The 17,790-nt window shown below is 46.8% G+C and overlaps 1 protein-coding gene across 1 annotated transcript; it reads right to left on the minus strand.

The window, feature by feature from the left end:
* Positions 1-462: 462 nt before the first annotated feature.
* GABARAPL2 (GABA type A receptor associated protein like 2) lies at positions 463-11,447 on the minus strand. Its single transcript, XM_047794053.1, has 4 exons — positions 11,284-11,447; positions 10,889-10,944; positions 9,069-9,241; positions 463-1,067 (listed from the first exon to the last, which is right to left on the minus strand). Exons 1-4 carry the CDS (start codon positions 11,315-11,317, stop codon positions 977-979), a joined length of 354 nt encoding a protein of 117 aa, XP_047650009.1. The 5' UTR covers positions 11,318-11,447; the 3' UTR covers positions 463-976.
* Between the last annotated feature and the right edge of the window lie 6,343 nt (positions 11,448-17,790).

The following is a 17,790-nucleotide window of genomic DNA, read 5'->3' on the forward strand; positions in this document are numbered from 1 at the left end:
GCACCGCACACCACAGCTCATGGCAACGCCAGATCCTTAACCCACTGAGCAAGGCCAGAGATTGAACCCACAACCTCCTGGTTCCTAGTCAGATTCGTTAATCACTGAGCCACGGCGGGAACTCCCATATGTTCATTTTTAATTGAACTTCCAAAAATAAGTTCTGAAAAGAAACAAAAGTAAAAGTAGTTTCCCAAAAGGTGGAGGATTGCATAGTCAGAAAACAGTAGTGGGAGAAGGACTTCTCACGTATACCTTTTTATTGAGACCTGATAGCTGAACCATGTGAATATATTAACCACTTTAAAAAAAAAAAACCCTTCTCATGACACAGGCCACTGCTTCCTGCACTCGGCTGTGCTGCCCGTCGGCCCCACAGACCATCCTCCTGGCCTGGCAGACACAGGAGCTGCTTCCTTGACTCGTCCAAAGAGGTGAATAAAGGACTTGGTCGCACTGCAATGCCTTTATAAGTTTTATTGTTAATTATTTACCTTAATAGTTTCAGAAAGAGGAACAGATTAGCTCAGTCCAACATGATTGGAGGTTGGCAAAATCTAGTGAAGCAAGTGTTCGGATTGCTAAGGATTTAATTTGAATGCTTTTAATACTTAGCCATCTAACACTTCAAACATAATCCAGAATAAATGCATCATCTCCCTCCCTTTCACTTTAGTTCCCCACCTACCTCACTTCAATATGGGAAAATTTTCATTAAATTAAGATTCCCAGAGAAACAAGTTCCCTGGAGAGTACAGCCATGAGGACAGTGCACAAAAAGAAAAACTCAAAATAAAACTCTGTATGATAATTTACTAGTCTAAAGAAACAAAACCTTCCAATATATTAAGAAATAAATCCAGTTACAAATGCACTAACAGGTCTATGTGAAGAGATTCTGGTAAAGTAACTGAAAACGGCCAGCTATTTACAAGATACACAAGCAGGAATGGTGCACCTAGCCCAGCACTGGCCCTCAGAAGCCAAACGTGTTCTCTCCACTGTAGGCCACATACAAGAATCCATCTTCATCTTTTTCCTTCTCGTAAAGCTGTCCCATAGTGAGGCTTGAAAGAGAAAAACAAAAAACAATGACAATTAGGTTTTTTTGCTTTTTTCTTTTTCAGCCACCCTGTGGCATATGGAGGTTCCCAGGCTAGGAATGGAATCCAAGCTGGAGCTGTGACCTACCACAGCTGCAGCAACGCCGGATCCTTAACCCACTGTGTTGGGCCAGGGTTTGAACAGGAGCCTCTACAGAGACAAGCCACAGTGGGAATTCATTGAGAATTCGGTTTGATTACATAGTCCAGGTGTTGGGAAAAAGGTGGCCTGGGGATAAGGAACTTCACTACTTAAACTAGCTACCTTCCATCACACCTTTGGTGGTAGATGATAAAAGTAATTAGGCCTCTGGGCATCAGTAGATAAGACTAAAATCAACTCTGCATCCTTCTGTCCCCAGGCAAGGCCATCTGACCCTCACACCAAGTAAATCTTCAGAAGCCAGCTCTAGCTCCTAGGGTAGATGGGGCTGGCTAGTACTATCTCAAGGCTATTTGAAGATTTCTAATTCATACCTAACAGGAGAGAGAACAAGTGGGTTTGTTCCTGTGGGAGCCCCCCTGCCAGAAACTCTGTGCCCCCAGAGCTGCATCAGCATCATCAGGGGGGAGTTACTTTCCTCACACATAATGCAAAAAGCTCTGACTGTATCTGAGGTCCAAAAAGGCCCTGCCCAGCCTTCCTAAGAACACTCCAGAAATAGCTATTGCTCAAACTAAATGTGTGGGTGGGAGAGGTGGCTTTCCCTTAGCTGTAAAACAGGAGACCTAATCTAGTTCTCTGCCAGGAAACTGAACTGTCCTGGCTCCAGGGTAAGACCAGTAACACCCGGAGCCTTGGGCAAGCCCCACCTGACTGCACTGTTAGAAAAGAGCAGGAGGCGCAAACGTGTGCTAAGCGTCAGCGTCAGCAAGAGCATGCGTCGTTGGGTCAGCCTGAGCCAGCAATGACACAGTGGTCTGAGAGCCAACTTGAGATATCAGAGGTCACTAGCCCAGACAGGTCACAACAGATGTTTAAATGCGGGGACTCAGTAAGACAAGGGCCAGCAGGGGGGTCGGAGGGGGTCAGAGGCCACAAGCTGGTGAAGCAAGGACTGCGCCACATGGGTGCTTTGCTCCTCGTGGGCTGTGTGGGACCTCCGTGTGAACAGCAATACAGACCCCGCTGATCAAGGGGGAAGGTTTTTCCTTTCCTACTGTTCCTGCCCATTTTCAAGCTTAGCCTGTTGGCTGTGTGGGTAGATGAGAATTAGTAACTGTGTGGGAGAGGATGAGTATGAATACAAAATGGCCTGTCACTGGCACCTTGTACAATAAAACCATGCTTCCTGCGAGGTTCTCTTAATCCGGGATTTGTAAAGCAAGAACTCCCTGATATAGTGCTGTGCACTAGCAATTTCTGCTAAGATAGAAATATCCTGTATTTCTCCTGTCCGGTGCAGTAGCTACCAACTATGTGCAGCACCTGAAATGTGGCTCATCTAAAATGCAATGTGCGGAGGTTCCCGTCGTGGCTCAGAGGAAATGAATCTGACTAGCAACCATGAGGTTGCTAGTTCGATCCTTGGCCTCGCTCAGTGGGTTGAGGATCCAGCGTTGCCGTGAGCTGTGGTGTAGGCCGGCAGCAACAGCTTGGATTAGACCCCTAGCCTGGGAACCTCCGTATGCTGTGGGTGCGGCCCTAAAAAGACAAAAGACAAATAAATAAATAAAATAAAATGTGCTCTAAGTGTAAACACAAGATTTCAAAAACTTAGTATGAAAAAAATGTAAACTATCTCACTTTTGATTACATGTTGAAATGATGACATTTTGGATATATGAGATAAAATAGACTATTAAAATTCATTTCATCTATTTTTCTTCGCTTTCCTGTGGCTACCAGCAAACTCTTAACTGTTCTGCTCTCGAACGTGTGAGGACCCCTGCCCTCGAGAACAGCTGGAGGGGTAAGTCTCAGCATGAACTGCACATCAGAAACAATGGGGAGCTTGAGAAACATCTCCATGCCCAAACCTCACTGCAGACCAGTTAAACTCTCTGGAGTTGGGACCCAGACATGAGTATGTTTTAAAGTGCCCAAGATGATTCCATGTGCAGCCAACTTAAAAAATAATCCCTTTCCCTATCCTTTTTTTTTTTTTTTTTTTTGAGATGCTCATCTTTAATAGGAAGCAGAATGACTGACAAGGCAGGAAGTGGGGTGAGGAGCCAGCAGTGAGCAAGGGCTTGAACAAGCAACTGAGTCAAGAAGACTCACCCTGGTGGCTGGAAATGCCCTGGTAGAGACTGCAATTCACAGGCAGTCACAGATGGTGCCTATGTCAAGTTTGGTTGCATCTGCCAGGCTAAGTCATGCTCTTCTGCCAGCAGGTTAGAAGCCCATAGGCAGTGACTCTAAATCCTGTGGCTGAGCGAGAAATACTTGAGGAGCTTTACAAATCCCAGATTCTGTGAATGTTGTCCACAGTGAACCGTGACCGTGGAACCACTACTGTCTAAGGCAGCCTCTGAGACTCTGATGGAGCTGGGGGGACGGAGGCCTATCATCATGCTTTCTATCTTTAGAGTCTATTGTCTTTTAAGTAAAATCTGAGTTTGTAAATTTAACAGTGCCCTAGCACCTAGAGAGGCCAATCGTGAAGGTTCTACTTACAACAGTAAACAGTTCTGTGCCAAGCACTGTTAAGTGCACTACATATATTAATTCTTGATCCTCACAACAGTCTTAGGAGGCAAGTACAATCATAATGTATAGATAATATTAGTGAGGCACAGAGAAGTTAAATAATTTGCCCAGGTCACAGAGCTAGGAGACATGCTTACCTCCAAGTAAATACACAGCTAGAGAGATCCGTTCTAGTGACCTAACGTCGGCATCCTCGTGCCTTCTGTGGAGCTCCCTTACGACAGCGCCTCTCACACATACAGACATGCCGAGGGAATCACCTGACATCTGGTTAAAGTGCCTGTTTAGATTCAGCCGGTCAGGGTCAAGCGAGAGTCTCCATCTCTAACAAGTTCCCAGGCGAGGGCACTGCTGCCAGCCTCTATCACAGTGAGCAGCAGGCCTCAGCGCTCGCTCCTTCAGATCCTGTGATTTGACAACTAGGTGGCCGTGCCTAACGACTTGAAGAGTCCTCTCACCGCGCTCCTTTTCTCTGCCACGCAGCGTCATGTGGAAACGAGTTGGCAGTAGCACTGTGTCCTTATGCTCTTGGGCAGGAACCTGAAAACTGACAATGCTCAACACCGGGAGCTAAATGCCCCATCAGCAGCCCGTGACTGGAAGCCTGATCCCGAGGCTTCTCTAGCTGCCCTCTGTACAGTATGATTCCAAAACAGCACTTGTGGGATCAGGCCACACACACTCAGAGTCTGAATCATAGCCTGGCATCAAACAGAGCTGGGCTACAAATATAGTTTTAAAATAAACCCCATTAGGAGTTACTGTTGTGGCACAGCAGAAACAAATCCAACTACTAACCATGAAGACAAGGGTTTGATACAGATGTGATAAATTCATTTGAGTAATTAAAAAAATGAAATAAAATATAATAAAATAAAACTGAAAAAAAAAAAAAAAAAAGAAGACAAGGGTTTGATCCCTGGCCTCACTCAGTGGGTTGGGGATCTGGTGGCATCGCGAGCTGTGGTGTAGGTCCCAGACGCAGCTCGGATCCCAAGTTCCTGTGACTGTGGCACAGGTGGGCAGCTGTGGCTCCAATTCAACCCCTAGCCTGGGAATGGGAACTTCCATATGCTGCAGATGCAGCCTTAAAAAGAGAAAAGAAAAAAAAAAAGTCTCATTAAAAGAATAACCAAGTGGAAGGGCAGGGATGCAAAACATGTAAACATGTCCCTTTTCAGCAAGCAGCATGCAACAGGAGGCCTGCATGTCCCTTTAGGACATGTTCCATAAATCCTCGGAAAAGACAGGCTCCCCTCTCAGAATTCACAGAGACCCAGCAACACGGCATCAGGCAGGCCACAGCTGGCATGCCAGAGGATCTGAACGCACAGGGGGAACTCTAACACATCCATCAGGCTAAGCTGGACCCCCCAACAACTCACAAACAGTACTGCAACCCCAAGGCTTCCCGTCGAAGTTACTGGCTGCTTCAGACACCAAAGCTGGCCCCTAGTCCCCGACACTAATGCTGCCACTGTGGCATCAAGTATTACACGCATTTATCCAAGAAGAATGCTGCTGAGTCCCAGGGACTGCCACCTCCAAGCTGAGTCTGATAAGGAAAGAAATGGGAAAAGCCAATGGCAGATTGAAAGCATGGAGCCAAGCTGAGGTGTGGTGGGGCCCTGAGGCACTGAGTGAAATGAACCTAAACTGCTCCCTAAAACTCTGTCCCCCCCCCCCATTCAAGATCAAACAGTTCCACACAAACTCACCAATAATGGAGGCACTTTTCAGAAGGATCCACAACCAGAAATGGCCATACTGCTGACAGCAAACTTTAAGCTATTCAACAGTCTATGAATTGGGGGATGCTGACCTAGAACTGTATGGATGCCCAATCCTTGCCCAGCCTCCCCTGGGCCCCGGCCAAGGTCAGGTCATGGAGGCTGTGGGACCCAGCCTGACTCACGAGTTGGCTGGACTGATGAGCACACCTGGCCACCCATCTGCTCTGGCACCCACGTGCTTCCACTGGACCTGGATTTATTTCTTTTCCAGCAGGGAGAGGGTGGGTGCCATGAGGTGGGAGGACAGTTACCACTGGCGTGGATCCTACAAAAGTGCTAGCCTCAAACTGAAAGTTAACATGGCCCTAAAGGCTCTCCAAGATTCTAAAATATAAAAATTAACAATTGCTTATTCCTTTTATCAGATTTTTCTCTGATATAAAGTCTGTCCCACTGCTGAAATAAACCCTGTTCTTGAGGAGCTATTTTCACCCAGAAATGATCAAAAGTGCTTAATGTAAGCACATTTCTTAAAAAAGTTTGAAAGGACTGTAAGACACCACAACTTCTTTTACTTGGTATCTCTTTAAGAGCCGGGAACAACTAAATCTTAAACAATGTAACATTCCCACATTATAACATCTTAGATATATTTTATTTAACAACATACTCTTGTTTCTATTTTAAACAGGGGATTAACAAGACTCCTGTCTGTGGTCTAAACAAAGACCAAAAGGCAGGCACCACTGCCAGGTCTGGGTTCCCCTCTAATGCCGTGACTGGGAAGATTGAACACTCATGTTCTTTCTCAAGTCCTGTCTGCACCAATGCATAGTCTTCCTTTTGTTTTTGGCCTGATTCTGGATGCAGATACCTAGGCAGAGAATTCAACTTTCAATGCCAAACAGGAAAAGGCAGTATTTAAAGAAACAGAATTCAAAATGTAGAAAGTAAAACTCTTAGGGACTTGCTTCTGTCTCTATTCTAGAATCAGTATTTAATACTAACTACTCTTTTTTGTTTGTTTTCTGTCTTTTTAGGGTCACACCCGCGGCATATGGAGGTTCCCAAGCTAGGGGTGGAATTGGAGCTATAGCTGCCAGCCTACACCACAGCCACAGCAATACCAGATCCGAGCTGCATCTGTGACCTACACCACAGCTCACGGCAATGCCAGATCCTTAACCCACTAAGTGAGGCCAGGGATCAAACCTGTGTCCTCATGGATACTAGTCAGATTTGTTTCCTCTGAGCCATGATGGGAACTCCTAATCCTAACTACTCTTAGTCAAAACAAAAACAAAAACAAAACTACTCAAACAAGAACCACATTATTTTATACTATGGTCGCACACTCTCCCAAAGTTCTGCTCCAAGGCAGTAATAACTGAAGTTAATTTCACTCAGCCTCACACATAAGCAATCCTTGTGCAGATCTGTCTGTCGTGGGATGGAGGAGGGCTCATCCTTTCTCAGCTCTGATTTCCCCAGCCACTCTTGAAAGGCTGCAAGCACTGGCTGAAGGTTAAGGGAAGCCCATGCTTCCCTAAGGAGGCTGCAAAGTGCTAAGGAAGAGGCTGCTACGCTGTGCTGCCTTGGGGAGAAAATAGCGAAGCTGAGTCAAACACCCATTTAGGAAGGAGACTGGCAATTCTGTGTATGCAGCCGTCAGGTGATTAGCAGGTGCCTAAAGCCCAATGATGTCACATGCCTCTTTTGTTTATAAACAAATTTGTTTTTAAGAATTAAACCCCCAAACAAAGAACTGCTGCCTTAAATGCAAGGCAGGAAGTCATTAACTGAGGCCAAAAGCGCTGAAGGGCCTGGGCAGAGAGCCCAGTTAGTGAGTGACTTGCACTGGCAAATCTGTTTTAGGGAGGATTCTGATCAGGTTGGAGAGGCAAACATAACTTTAAAGAGAAAATGGCCCTGAAGCAGTCTTTGCTGCCCTGAGAATCACTTTTTATTTCCAGTTCTATTTATATCTCAGGGATAATGGGGGAGAGGGCATTAGTTAAAAGCTGCAGCCATTTTAATTGCTAGGTTAACACAATCTCCATGTCTCTGAAAGCCTGCTTGTTTCCTTCAAGACATACTTGAGGATCAGAATCAAGGAAAATAAAACTCAATACCATAGGTCCTAGTCACCCATTTCCTCCCACTAGAAGCCACCTCCAAGAAGGAGAACACACAGGGCTACCAAAGATCTGCAGAGGACGCACGTGCTGTGAATGAAGATTTACCTCTGCCACCTCCACGAGGGATGGGGAGAGTACCCACAGATGCCCAGGGCTTCACCAGCCTCCCCTGATGATGAGTGCACCCAGAGGCCTGGCAAGGAAGGCCGGGAGAGCCCAACGGGGTGACAAGATCACCCTGGCAACACTGCAGCTTCCTCAGCTAGAGCTGTAAGCAGACCAATGGCACCAATTAGGCAGGGCCTGGCCTGTCTCCTCAGGCAGAACCTTGGCCTAAGGGAAGACCCTTCTACTCTCCCCTAACCTCTGTCAAACACCAGGAAGTGGAGGCGGTAGAGACTGGGAAAGAGAAAATCAGACCAAAAAGTAGACAGAGTTTCCTACCTTTCACAGAAAAAGGACTAGAGTTTGACTTGGGCCTTTTCTGGAGCTTTCAAGGATTTTCAAAAGAAACCTATTTCGGCCACATTGAGCTAGTTCCCAGAGCTTCCTAAAGCCTTAGCTTTATAAGTACTACTTTTCAGGGGTAACAAATGAAACTTAGTTTGGGTTACCAAGACGAGATGCAGCCACAAAGTCACTCTGGCAGGAGAGGGGCCAACATCTGGCTCGGGGCCTAGAAGCACTCAAAACAGTAACAGGAAAGGACTGACCAGGGATACAGACTATGCCGAAAATTTTTCCTCTTGCCACAGTGGACTAAAGCTGGGCTGTCAACTACCTACAAGAAGGGAATTGTAAAGGCTCTGCCTAGATTCAGGCCCCAGGTTATCCCAAAGATTGCTTCCAGGCAGCACAACAGCAAGAGCAAAGGGGGGGTTCCTCTTACAGTCAGAGTAAGTGATAACCAAGGGAGGTGAAAGGCTGTAAAGAGACCTCAGAGCCCTGTGCTGGCCAGCAGCCATTTCCGTGTACTTGAGGATCAGGCCACTGCTCTCAGTGCACTCTCACCACGGCCAGAGCTGAGCCTGGAGAGCGAGCAAGCAGGCAGGGTGATTGACTGAAACTGAGCCTCAGCAGGGCCCACAAGCTCCTGGGGAAGAACTTATTTCATGGATCATTTGGAGAAAACCTCATTTCAGGCTTCAGTTCTAAAAATGGCTAAAGCCAAAATACGTCCTAACTGTTTTAAAGGATTCTTGGGCGCCTGAGGCTGAATCTCATCTTTTGTTTGTTTGTTTGTTTGTTTGAAGTCCAGGCCTTATTCTATTGTCTTAACCCAAAGTATACACCCATCTATTGCAACTCTTCCTTGAACTCCTGAGGTCAGGGAACACAAAATCCGTATTTCCAGTCAAGACCCCTAAGAGCTTTCAGTCCTCCAAAGTTTTGAGTTCTGCAAGCAACCAAGCAGATGGCCAACACAGTAAACACCTCTCACCTGGACTGTGGGACTGTCTTATCCACAAACAGGAAGATTGCCTTTTCAGAAGGAAGCTGGATCCTTTTCCTGATAATCCACATGAACTGAGCCACAGTGATGTCAGATGGAACCAGGTATTTCCGTTTGTCAATGTCAACAATCTGAGAGCCTGAGACTTTTTCCACGATCACCTGCAAAAGCAGAGAAAGGTCGGGACTGGATTTCTAGAGTGAGGCTCTGGCCCAGCATTCCTGGAGAGCTGATGAACAATGTGTGGTCAGGGAGATGGGTGGGAAACTGTGAAACATGAGAAAATACATTCGACTTAAAAAAACCACACACTTAAGAATTGATATAAATGTGTTACGGGGAAAGGTAAGTGCCTTTCTGTGGTCAATTACTTTCTTTCTCATCCCTGATCTCAGCATGCATGAAATAAACACAGCCCTCACAAAAAAGCTTTGCAACATCTTGTCTGGGCAGACTGGATACTATCTGGTGAGAGTTTCCTCTACAACCTGTTACTTCAGGACCCCAAAGTGGACCCACACTACAGGGGAATAAGATCCCAAGGAACACTGGAAATGAGAATGGACGGACTAATGGGATGGACTGGCAATCCCAGCCAGCCAAGAACCAAGCTCTTCATTTGGCCTGTTGCTTCTCTCTGAACTACGTTTCAAATTTACCCCTCTTGCTCTCTCCCCAGAGGAACTGTTTACAAGTCATGAGCTACAATAACAGACCCGGGAGTTCCCGTCGTGGCGCAGTGGTTGACAAATCCGACTAGGAACCATGAGGTTGCGGTTCCGTCCCTGCCCTTGCTCAGTGGGTTAACGATCCGGCGTTGCCGTGAGCTGTGGTGTAGGTTGCAGACGCAGCCCGGATCCCACGTTGCTGTGGCTCTGGCGTAGGCCAGTAGCTACAGCTCCGATTTGACCCCTAGCCTGGGAACCTCCATATCCCGTGGGAGCGGCCCAAGAAATAGCAAAAAGATAAAAAAAAAAAAATAACAGACCCGATGTCCTTTAAAAACCAATCAGGGAGTTCCCATCGTGGCACAGCGGAAACAACCCGACTAGGAACAACGAGGTTTCAGGTTCGATCCCTGGCCTTGCTCAGAAGGTTAAGGATCCAGCGTTGCCATGAGTTGTGGTGTAGGTCACAGACACGGCTCAGATCTGGAGTTGCTGTGACTGTGGTGTAGGCCAGCAGCAACAGCTCTGATTGGACCCCTAGCCTGGGAACCTCCATATGCCATGGGTGCAGCACTAAAAAGACAAAAAACAAAAAGGACTAAAGAAACTATGTGCCCTAACACGGAAGAAATATAGGATACGTTTTATTGATTACAAGGAAGGCACTGGACGGGGCTCCTCAGATTTTTTTTGGTCAGGAAAGGATGACAGGGTCAGGGTGAGAAAAGGGAAGGAGAAGTCAGGTAAAGTCGGAGGCTCAAAGTTAAAGATGAATGTCCTAAGGCTAAAGTATCCCTTCCAAAACCAAAGTGAAAGACTCCCTCCACCACTATTCCCCAAAGTGGCTGTGACCTGTTGCCCTGTCCTAGAACATCGTTTCTTACATAATTGGCGAGGGAGCCCTGAGGCTGCAGACAGCTCGCTGGCCTAGTTCCGGAGATTCAGCACTGAGGCATCCTGAACAGCACCAACTCAAGCCCCTCAAGCCGCCGCCCGAGGGTCCCTAAGCCGTCAGGCCCCGTCAACTACTCTAACCCGACTGGAATCTAAACTTATCAACTGTTGAATGGCCAGGGGCCCTATCATGGGTCCAAGACGGCAGGGGTGACAGCGAGGTGAGGGGGCGGGGAGTTCACTCACCGGAACCCGGTCGGGATATTTCGCTCGGATCTTCGCAGATTCCACGCATCTGTGTTCTATGAGAAAAACACACCCGGCTGACGGTCGCGCCGGCTCACCGGCCTCCCGGGTCCCTCGCCCCTCCTCCACCCCACCCCACCCCCGTGACCTGTGCACGCCCCCGGCCCTCGTTCGGGTGTCCCAGCGACCTCGGTCCTCGGTCCCCTGGCTCTGGCGGGGCCCGCGGAGGGCGGCGAGGAATCCGTAGGCAGCCGCCCAGGGTGCTGGGGCCTCGGCGACCAGAGCTCAGAGGGCGGCATCCGCCCCACCCGGCCCAGCCTAGGGCGGCCCGAGTGGGGGAGGGGGCCCACCCGCCGCCCCAGCCTCCACGGGCAGGCCAAACGCCGAGCGCTTACCCAGCGAGTGGTCCTCCTTGAACATCCACTTCATGGCGACAGCGGGGAAAGGACGCAGCCGGCTCTCGGAGCCGCGGAGCTCAGCGCACCAACCACAACAACAACGACGGCGGCGGCGGCGGTGGTGACTACACGGCAGGCGGGACTTCCGGCCGCTGGAGCCTAGCAACCGGCCGGGGGCGGGGCTTCCGGCGCCGCTTCACAGGGCGTCGGGCCAGGAGGCGTGGGGCGGGCGCAAGGAAGGAGTGGGTACCGCGAGGGGCCGCGGGAGGAGTTGGCGTGGTGACGTTGACGATTGGGGTGTCTGTAAGGGAAGTTGATGACTGGGAAGGGGATATTCAGGAATTGGTAACAGGAGCGGGGTTTCGGTGGACGTTGGTAACGGGAAGGGATGTGTGGAGGTCTGGCTGATACGACAGGGCTCTTGGGAGTGTTAGAGAAGTCCGACCGGGGCGTTGGTGACAAGAGGGGAATTTTAGAATATCAATGACTGAAGAGGGGTCTTTGGTGGCTGCTGATGGCAGGGGGTCTGTTTAGGGCATTGACAGTCTGAGGGGTATTGTGTAGAGTGGTAACGGGTTGGGCTAAATTGAGAGGTTTTTTGTTTATTTTTTTGGCCACGCCCACGGCATGCGGAAGTTCCCAGCCAAGGCCAGGGATCCAACCTGAGCCACGGCAGCGACAGCGCCGGATCCCTAACCCCTAGGCCACCAGGAAATTCCCAGGTTGGGGGCTCAATCTGGGGTGTATGACTAGTTTGAGGAAACTGTATGGGGAGGGATACTGATGACAACCCCGGGGGGTTCATTATTGGGGACAGCCATAACAGGTTGCATTGGACCTGGAAATGGAGTTTTTAAACAAATCCCATTTCCTTGCTTTATTCACGAATAGTGTCTGAATAAACATTTAAGAAAAGGTATCATAAATATGCATTTGAGGGGTGTAACATCACGCTGATCACAAAGAAACCCCTTAATCTTAACTGGTGGAGTAGTCAGAGGTGACAGATTCAGAAAATTCCTCTGACAGCTGGGCATGAAGCGGGTTTCTTCAGCACTCAGCTTTGGGGTTCAACAGTTACAGCCTGGGTTGTGTGAGTGTCTCCTGCCTGAGCGTCCGCCTTCAGGTTCTCCAGGAACGTCATTCCTTTCTTCTTCCAGGAGTCATGGGACGGTCTGCCCTGGGTCATCATCTGTTTATGAGCTGGTGCATATCTGACAAGATATTCACTTAATTGGGCACATGATCCTCACCACATGCTTGTGAGTCTGATGCATCCAAAAGGCCTGCATGTGTGAACATTGTCATTCACAATTTCCTCAGTTGAAATTCCTTATGGATGTTGTGGAATCTAGCTTCATTCTAAAAGTATTTTTGTTATTTTAAGATTGTGTGTCTGAGCAACTAAAATAGCTGTTTGTTGACTTGTTTGTTTTTAATGAAATGAAAAATCCTGTGAATTTCATACCTCGAGATTATTGTTGCATGTAGGAACATTATTCCAAGTGTTGGGGGAAAGCCATGAACAGAACAGACCACATATATGTTCTTATGATGTTTGCATTCTAGTGGGACAAAGCAAAAATATATATATGAGGAATTCCCATTGTGGCACAGTGGGAATGAACCTGACTAGTAACCATGAGGTTTCAGTTTGATCCCGGGCCTCACTCAGTGGGTGAAGGATCTGGTGTTGCCGTAAGCTGTGGTGTAGGTCCCAGACTTGGCTCTGATCCTGTGTTGCTGTGGCACAGGCCAGCAGCTGTAGCTCCAATTTTACCCCTAGCCTGGGAACCTCCACAAGCCATTTGTGCAGCTCTAAAAAGCAAAAAATAAAAAAAATGTGTGTGTGATAATAGGTGCTGTTTAGAAAAATAAAGCATGGTTGGTGACTAGAAAGTGAAGGTGGGAATCGAATGCTAATTAGATCAAGAATTCTAGGCAGTATTCTAGGAACAGTAAGGAACTTCTTATGGCTGGAGCTGATAAATAAGAGGGTGTTAGCAGGTGAGATCAAAGAGATTAAAGTACATTGATTAAAAGATATTTAATCAAAGAGATTAAAGTTGATTTACAATGTTGTGTCAATTTGGATTTTATTTAGAATGTGATGAGTATTCAGTGGAGGGTTTTAAGCCGAAGTGTGCCTTGATATGACTTTCCTTTTTAAGTGATCAAGCTACCTTCTGTGTAGACAGTAGACTATTGGGGGATTGAGGATGGAAGCAAGGGAATAGTTAAGAGGCTGTTGTAATAACCCAGGTATATGATTATGTTGGCTTAGACCAAGAACGTGTCTGTGGAGGTGGTGGGAAGCAGCTGTGTTCTAGATATGTTTTGAAGGTAGAACCAGCAAAATGCTGATCGATTGGATATGAGTTGTGAGGGCTAAGTCTTTTTTTTTTTTTTTTCTTTTTAGGGCCACACCCACGACATATGGAGGTTCCCAGGCTACCAGGCTAGGGGGTCTAGTTGGAGCTACAGCTGCCAGCCTATGCCACGGCCACAGCAATGCAGGATCCTTAAGGCCAGGGATCGAACCCAAAACATGATTCTTAGTCGGATTCGTTTCCGCTGCACCCCAATGGAACTCCAGGGATAAGTCTCAGTGAGGTTTTTGGAAGCATAGAATTGCCATATACTGAAGTATGGTGGAGCCAGCTTAGGGGATGAGACTCAAGAATTTGCTTATGTCTTAAGTATGAGATGCATAGCACATAGTTCGAGTGAAGACATAGAGTGGGTGGGTAGACCTATGACTCTCAATTCAGGAAAGAAGTATTTCAAGCTATCCAACTAGATGAGATTAGCCAGAGGGTGGATATAAATATGAAAATACAGAGTTCCCGGTGGGCTAGCAGTTAAGGTTGTCACTGCTCTGGTGGGATTCAGTCCCTTGCCCGGAACTTCCACAAGCCTTGGGCATGCCACTCCCCCGCCCCCAAAAAAAGAAAGACAATAACGATTTTGCAAATAAAATTTAAAACTGAGGGAATTCCCACTGTGGCTCAGTGGATTAAGAAACCTAAGAAACCAACTAGTGGGAGTTTCCATTGTGGCTCAGAGGGTTACAAACCTGACTAGTATCCATGAGGATGCAGGTTCAATCCCTGGCCTTGCTCAGAGGGTTAAGGATCCAACGTTGCTGTGGCCGTGGTGTAGGCCAGCACCTGCAGCTCCAATTCGACTCCAAGCCCGGAAACTTTCATATGCCGCAGGTGCAGCCCTAAAAAGACAAAAAAATAAAATAAAAAAATACCGAAACTGAGGTATAAAGATGGTTGTTTACCATCTGATAGTCAGTGAATCAATGAAGGAGTTAGAAATTGGAACAAAGATCCCAGCTTCCCTTTACGGAGTTGGTCACTGTGTCCTAGTTCCTAGAAGACTTTAGCACACTTCTCAGGGCAGTGAGCCACTGTTCACCAGCTTACAAGCATGTATGACCCCAATGGTCTCAATGATGTGCAATGTCTTTCTTCTATCTTTACCTACCTTCTTTTTTAAAAACTTTTTTTATGGCCACACCTGAGGCATATGGAAATTCCTGGGCCAGTGGTTGAATCCAAGCCACAGTTGTGACCACGGCAGATCCTTTAATGCGCTGCGCCAGGCCCAGATCGAACCTACACCTCTACAGCGACCAGAGCCGCTGCAGTCAGATTCTTAACCCACTGCACCACAGCAGGAACTCCTTTACCTACCTTCTTGACATCCTTTTCCAGTTCACCACTGTAATTTCTCTGATCTGCCGTGATGCTCTGTATCACCTTCTTTACCTACTGGGTCATTATATCGAGCTTACTGAAATGTTCTAAGGACACTGGATGCCTTCCTTGAGGTGGTGGTTAGTTGAAGAGATAAGTCAGGAGGAGAAATAGAATAATGAATGTATGCAATTACACATCAACCAGCTTATCACACATGCAGAGTAAATTTCAAACCTTGGGGAGGGAACCATGTGATCATGGATACTAGGGGTCCCCTAGGGCAATGGGGGGCCACACAAAGCCAGGTGAGGCTTATCAGGGAAGACTTCACAGAGAATATGAATCTTGGGTTGCAGAAAGAAGGTACATTTTCCAAAGTGTAAGCTTCCCGTAATAGTTAGAAAAAAAGGCTGAAGTTGGAAAAGGGAACTGGGAAGCCAGAGATCTGGTGATACAAATGCCAAGGTGAAAGAAAGGTTGGAAAGTGTTGAGGTTCTGGAGTTGGAGTTCTGAAGGGATTCAAGAGACTCTGAATGGGAGATTATAGAAAGGAGTAGAACATGATTAAAATGTATAGTTTTAAGAGAATGACTCACTTTGTCCTTGCAAATTGCATAAAACATGAGGAAATTATGGAAATAGAAACGAAGTCAGTTCTTAGTCATGAATGTATGAAAATAACAAAATATACACAAATCCTTAGCATTTAAAAAAAAAAAATCTAACATTCTCAGAGTTCCCGTTGGGGTGCAACAGAAACAAATCCGAACCATGAGGTTGCGGGTTCAATCCCTGGCCTCGCTAAGTGGGTTAAGGATCTGGCATTGCCATGAGCTGTGGTGTAGGTCACAGATGTGGCTTGGATCCCATGTTGCTGTGGCTGTGGCGTAGGCCGGCAGCTCTAGCTCCAGTTTGACCCCTAGCCTGGGAACCTCCACATGCCACAGGTGTGGCCCTAAAAAACAAAACAAACAAACAAAATATAATATTCTCTCAAAGAATTGAAATAAAACCCCAAAAGGTAGCTTCCTCAAATCATTGAAGCAAAGAGTAAGTATTAATATCCTTATATTGTTAAATACTTTTGCAAAGCTCATGGCATCTCAGGGGAGGCTGAAGCACTGCATTCCCCTGACTCCTTAGTAGTCACCTCCCTCTGTTTCAGCAGTGAATAAGCTGACACTAGCTACAGTATGTTTCCTTCTGCTGAAAGGAGCTTTAGGGGCAAACACCTCCTTCCTCAGAGCAGAGCCCCCTAGGAGGCAACATTAGAGTCATCTATTCTAGGAGTTCCCAGTTGTGGTGCAGCGGAAACGAATCCGACTAGGTACCATGAGGTTGTAGGTTTGATCCCTGGCTTCACTCACTGGGTTAAGGATCCGGCATTGCCGTGAGCAGTAGTGTAGGTTGCAGACGCGGCTTGGACTTTGCTGTGGCTAGGCCGGTAGCAACAGCCCCGATTAGACCCCTAGCCTGGGAACCTCCATATGCCACAGGTGTGGCCCTAAAAGACAAAAAACAAACAAAAAAGAATCATCTATTCTAAATTTTTATTTTGTTTTATTTTTGACTTTTTAGGGCCACACCCACAGGCATATGGACGTTCCCAGGCTAGGGGTCAAATCGGAGCTATAGCTGCCAGCCTACACCACAACCACAACAACATTGGATCCAAGCCATGCCTGTGACCTACACCACAGCTCATAGCAACCCTGGATCCCTGACTCACTGAGCGAGGCCAGGGATCAAACCTGTGTCCTCATGGATACTAGTCGGGTTCATTACCGCTGAGCCACGATGGGAACTCCCTAAATTTTTAAATTTTGTGGTGGTACCCATGGCCTGGGGAAGTTCCCAGGCCAAGGACTGAACCCACCCCAAAACTGTAACCAACGATACAGCAGTGACAACTGCCAGATCCTTAACCCACTGAGCCACAAAGGAACGCCTCTAAATTTTATTTTAATGGTTATATAAATGAAAGACATTCACTTAAGACATTCACTTAAAGCATAGATACAATAGGTCAGAATCGCAACATAGATTTAAGCCTATCAATTTTTTAGAGCTGTGTTGCTACCTCAGAAAAGCTTTAAAACAAGAATGTGTAGTACAGGACCAGATATGTCAGAAACATCTTATGGCTGCTGACATTGTCATCTTGGACTCTGGATAGTTCTTGCATAAGGGAGGTCTTGACCTCTCTCTGTGTTGTTAGGATCTCAGCTGTTTTCCTCATCTACAGCCCACTTCTAGGTTATGGTAACTAGACTTCTCATGGTGATCGTTTTTAAATGTATAGGTATACTCGAGTTCCCCTTGTGGCTCAGGGCCCTCAGCCTGGGAACTTCCATGTGCCGCAAGTGCGGCACTAAAAAGACCAAAAAAAAAAAAAAAAAGAAAGAAAGAAATGTGTAGAAATACTGAAACTTCATATTGTGAAACAGGAACTAATAGGGTTGTAGGTCACTTATACTTCAAAAAATAAACAAACTCATTAAAAAAAGAGATCAGATTTGTGGCTACCAGAATCAGGGTGGAGGGAAGAGGGGATTGGATGAAAAGAAGGTACAAACTTGCAGTTACAAGATAAGTACTAGGGATATAAGGTACAACATGATAAATATAATTAACACTGCACTGGGTTACATATGAAAGAAAGAGAATAAATCCTAAGAGATCTTATTATAAGGAAAAATATTTTCTATTTAATTTTCTATATGAGGTGAAGGGTTCACTAAACTTATTGTAATCATTTTATGATGTATGTAAGTCAAATCATTATGCTGTACAC

This window comes from Phacochoerus africanus, chromosome 8 (assembly GCF_016906955.1).
Source record: "Phacochoerus africanus isolate WHEZ1 chromosome 8, ROS_Pafr_v1, whole genome shotgun sequence".
NCBI lineage: Eukaryota > Metazoa > Chordata > Mammalia > Artiodactyla > Suidae > Phacochoerus > Phacochoerus africanus.

Excerpts from the sequence above, each read along its gene's own strand:
- GABARAPL2 (XM_047794053.1), bottom strand. The coding sequence starts at position 11,317 with ATGAAGTGGATGTTCAAGGAGGACCACTCGCTGG. Across the intron at positions 9,242-10,888 it reads AATATCCCGACCGGGTTCCG|GTGATCGTGGAAAAAGTCTC; the intron begins GTGAGTGAACTC and ends CTGCTTTTGCAG. Across the intron at positions 1,068-9,068 it reads AAGACAGTCCCACAGTCCAG|CCTCACTATGGGACAGCTTT; the intron begins GTGAGAGGTGTT and ends TTCTCTTTCAAG.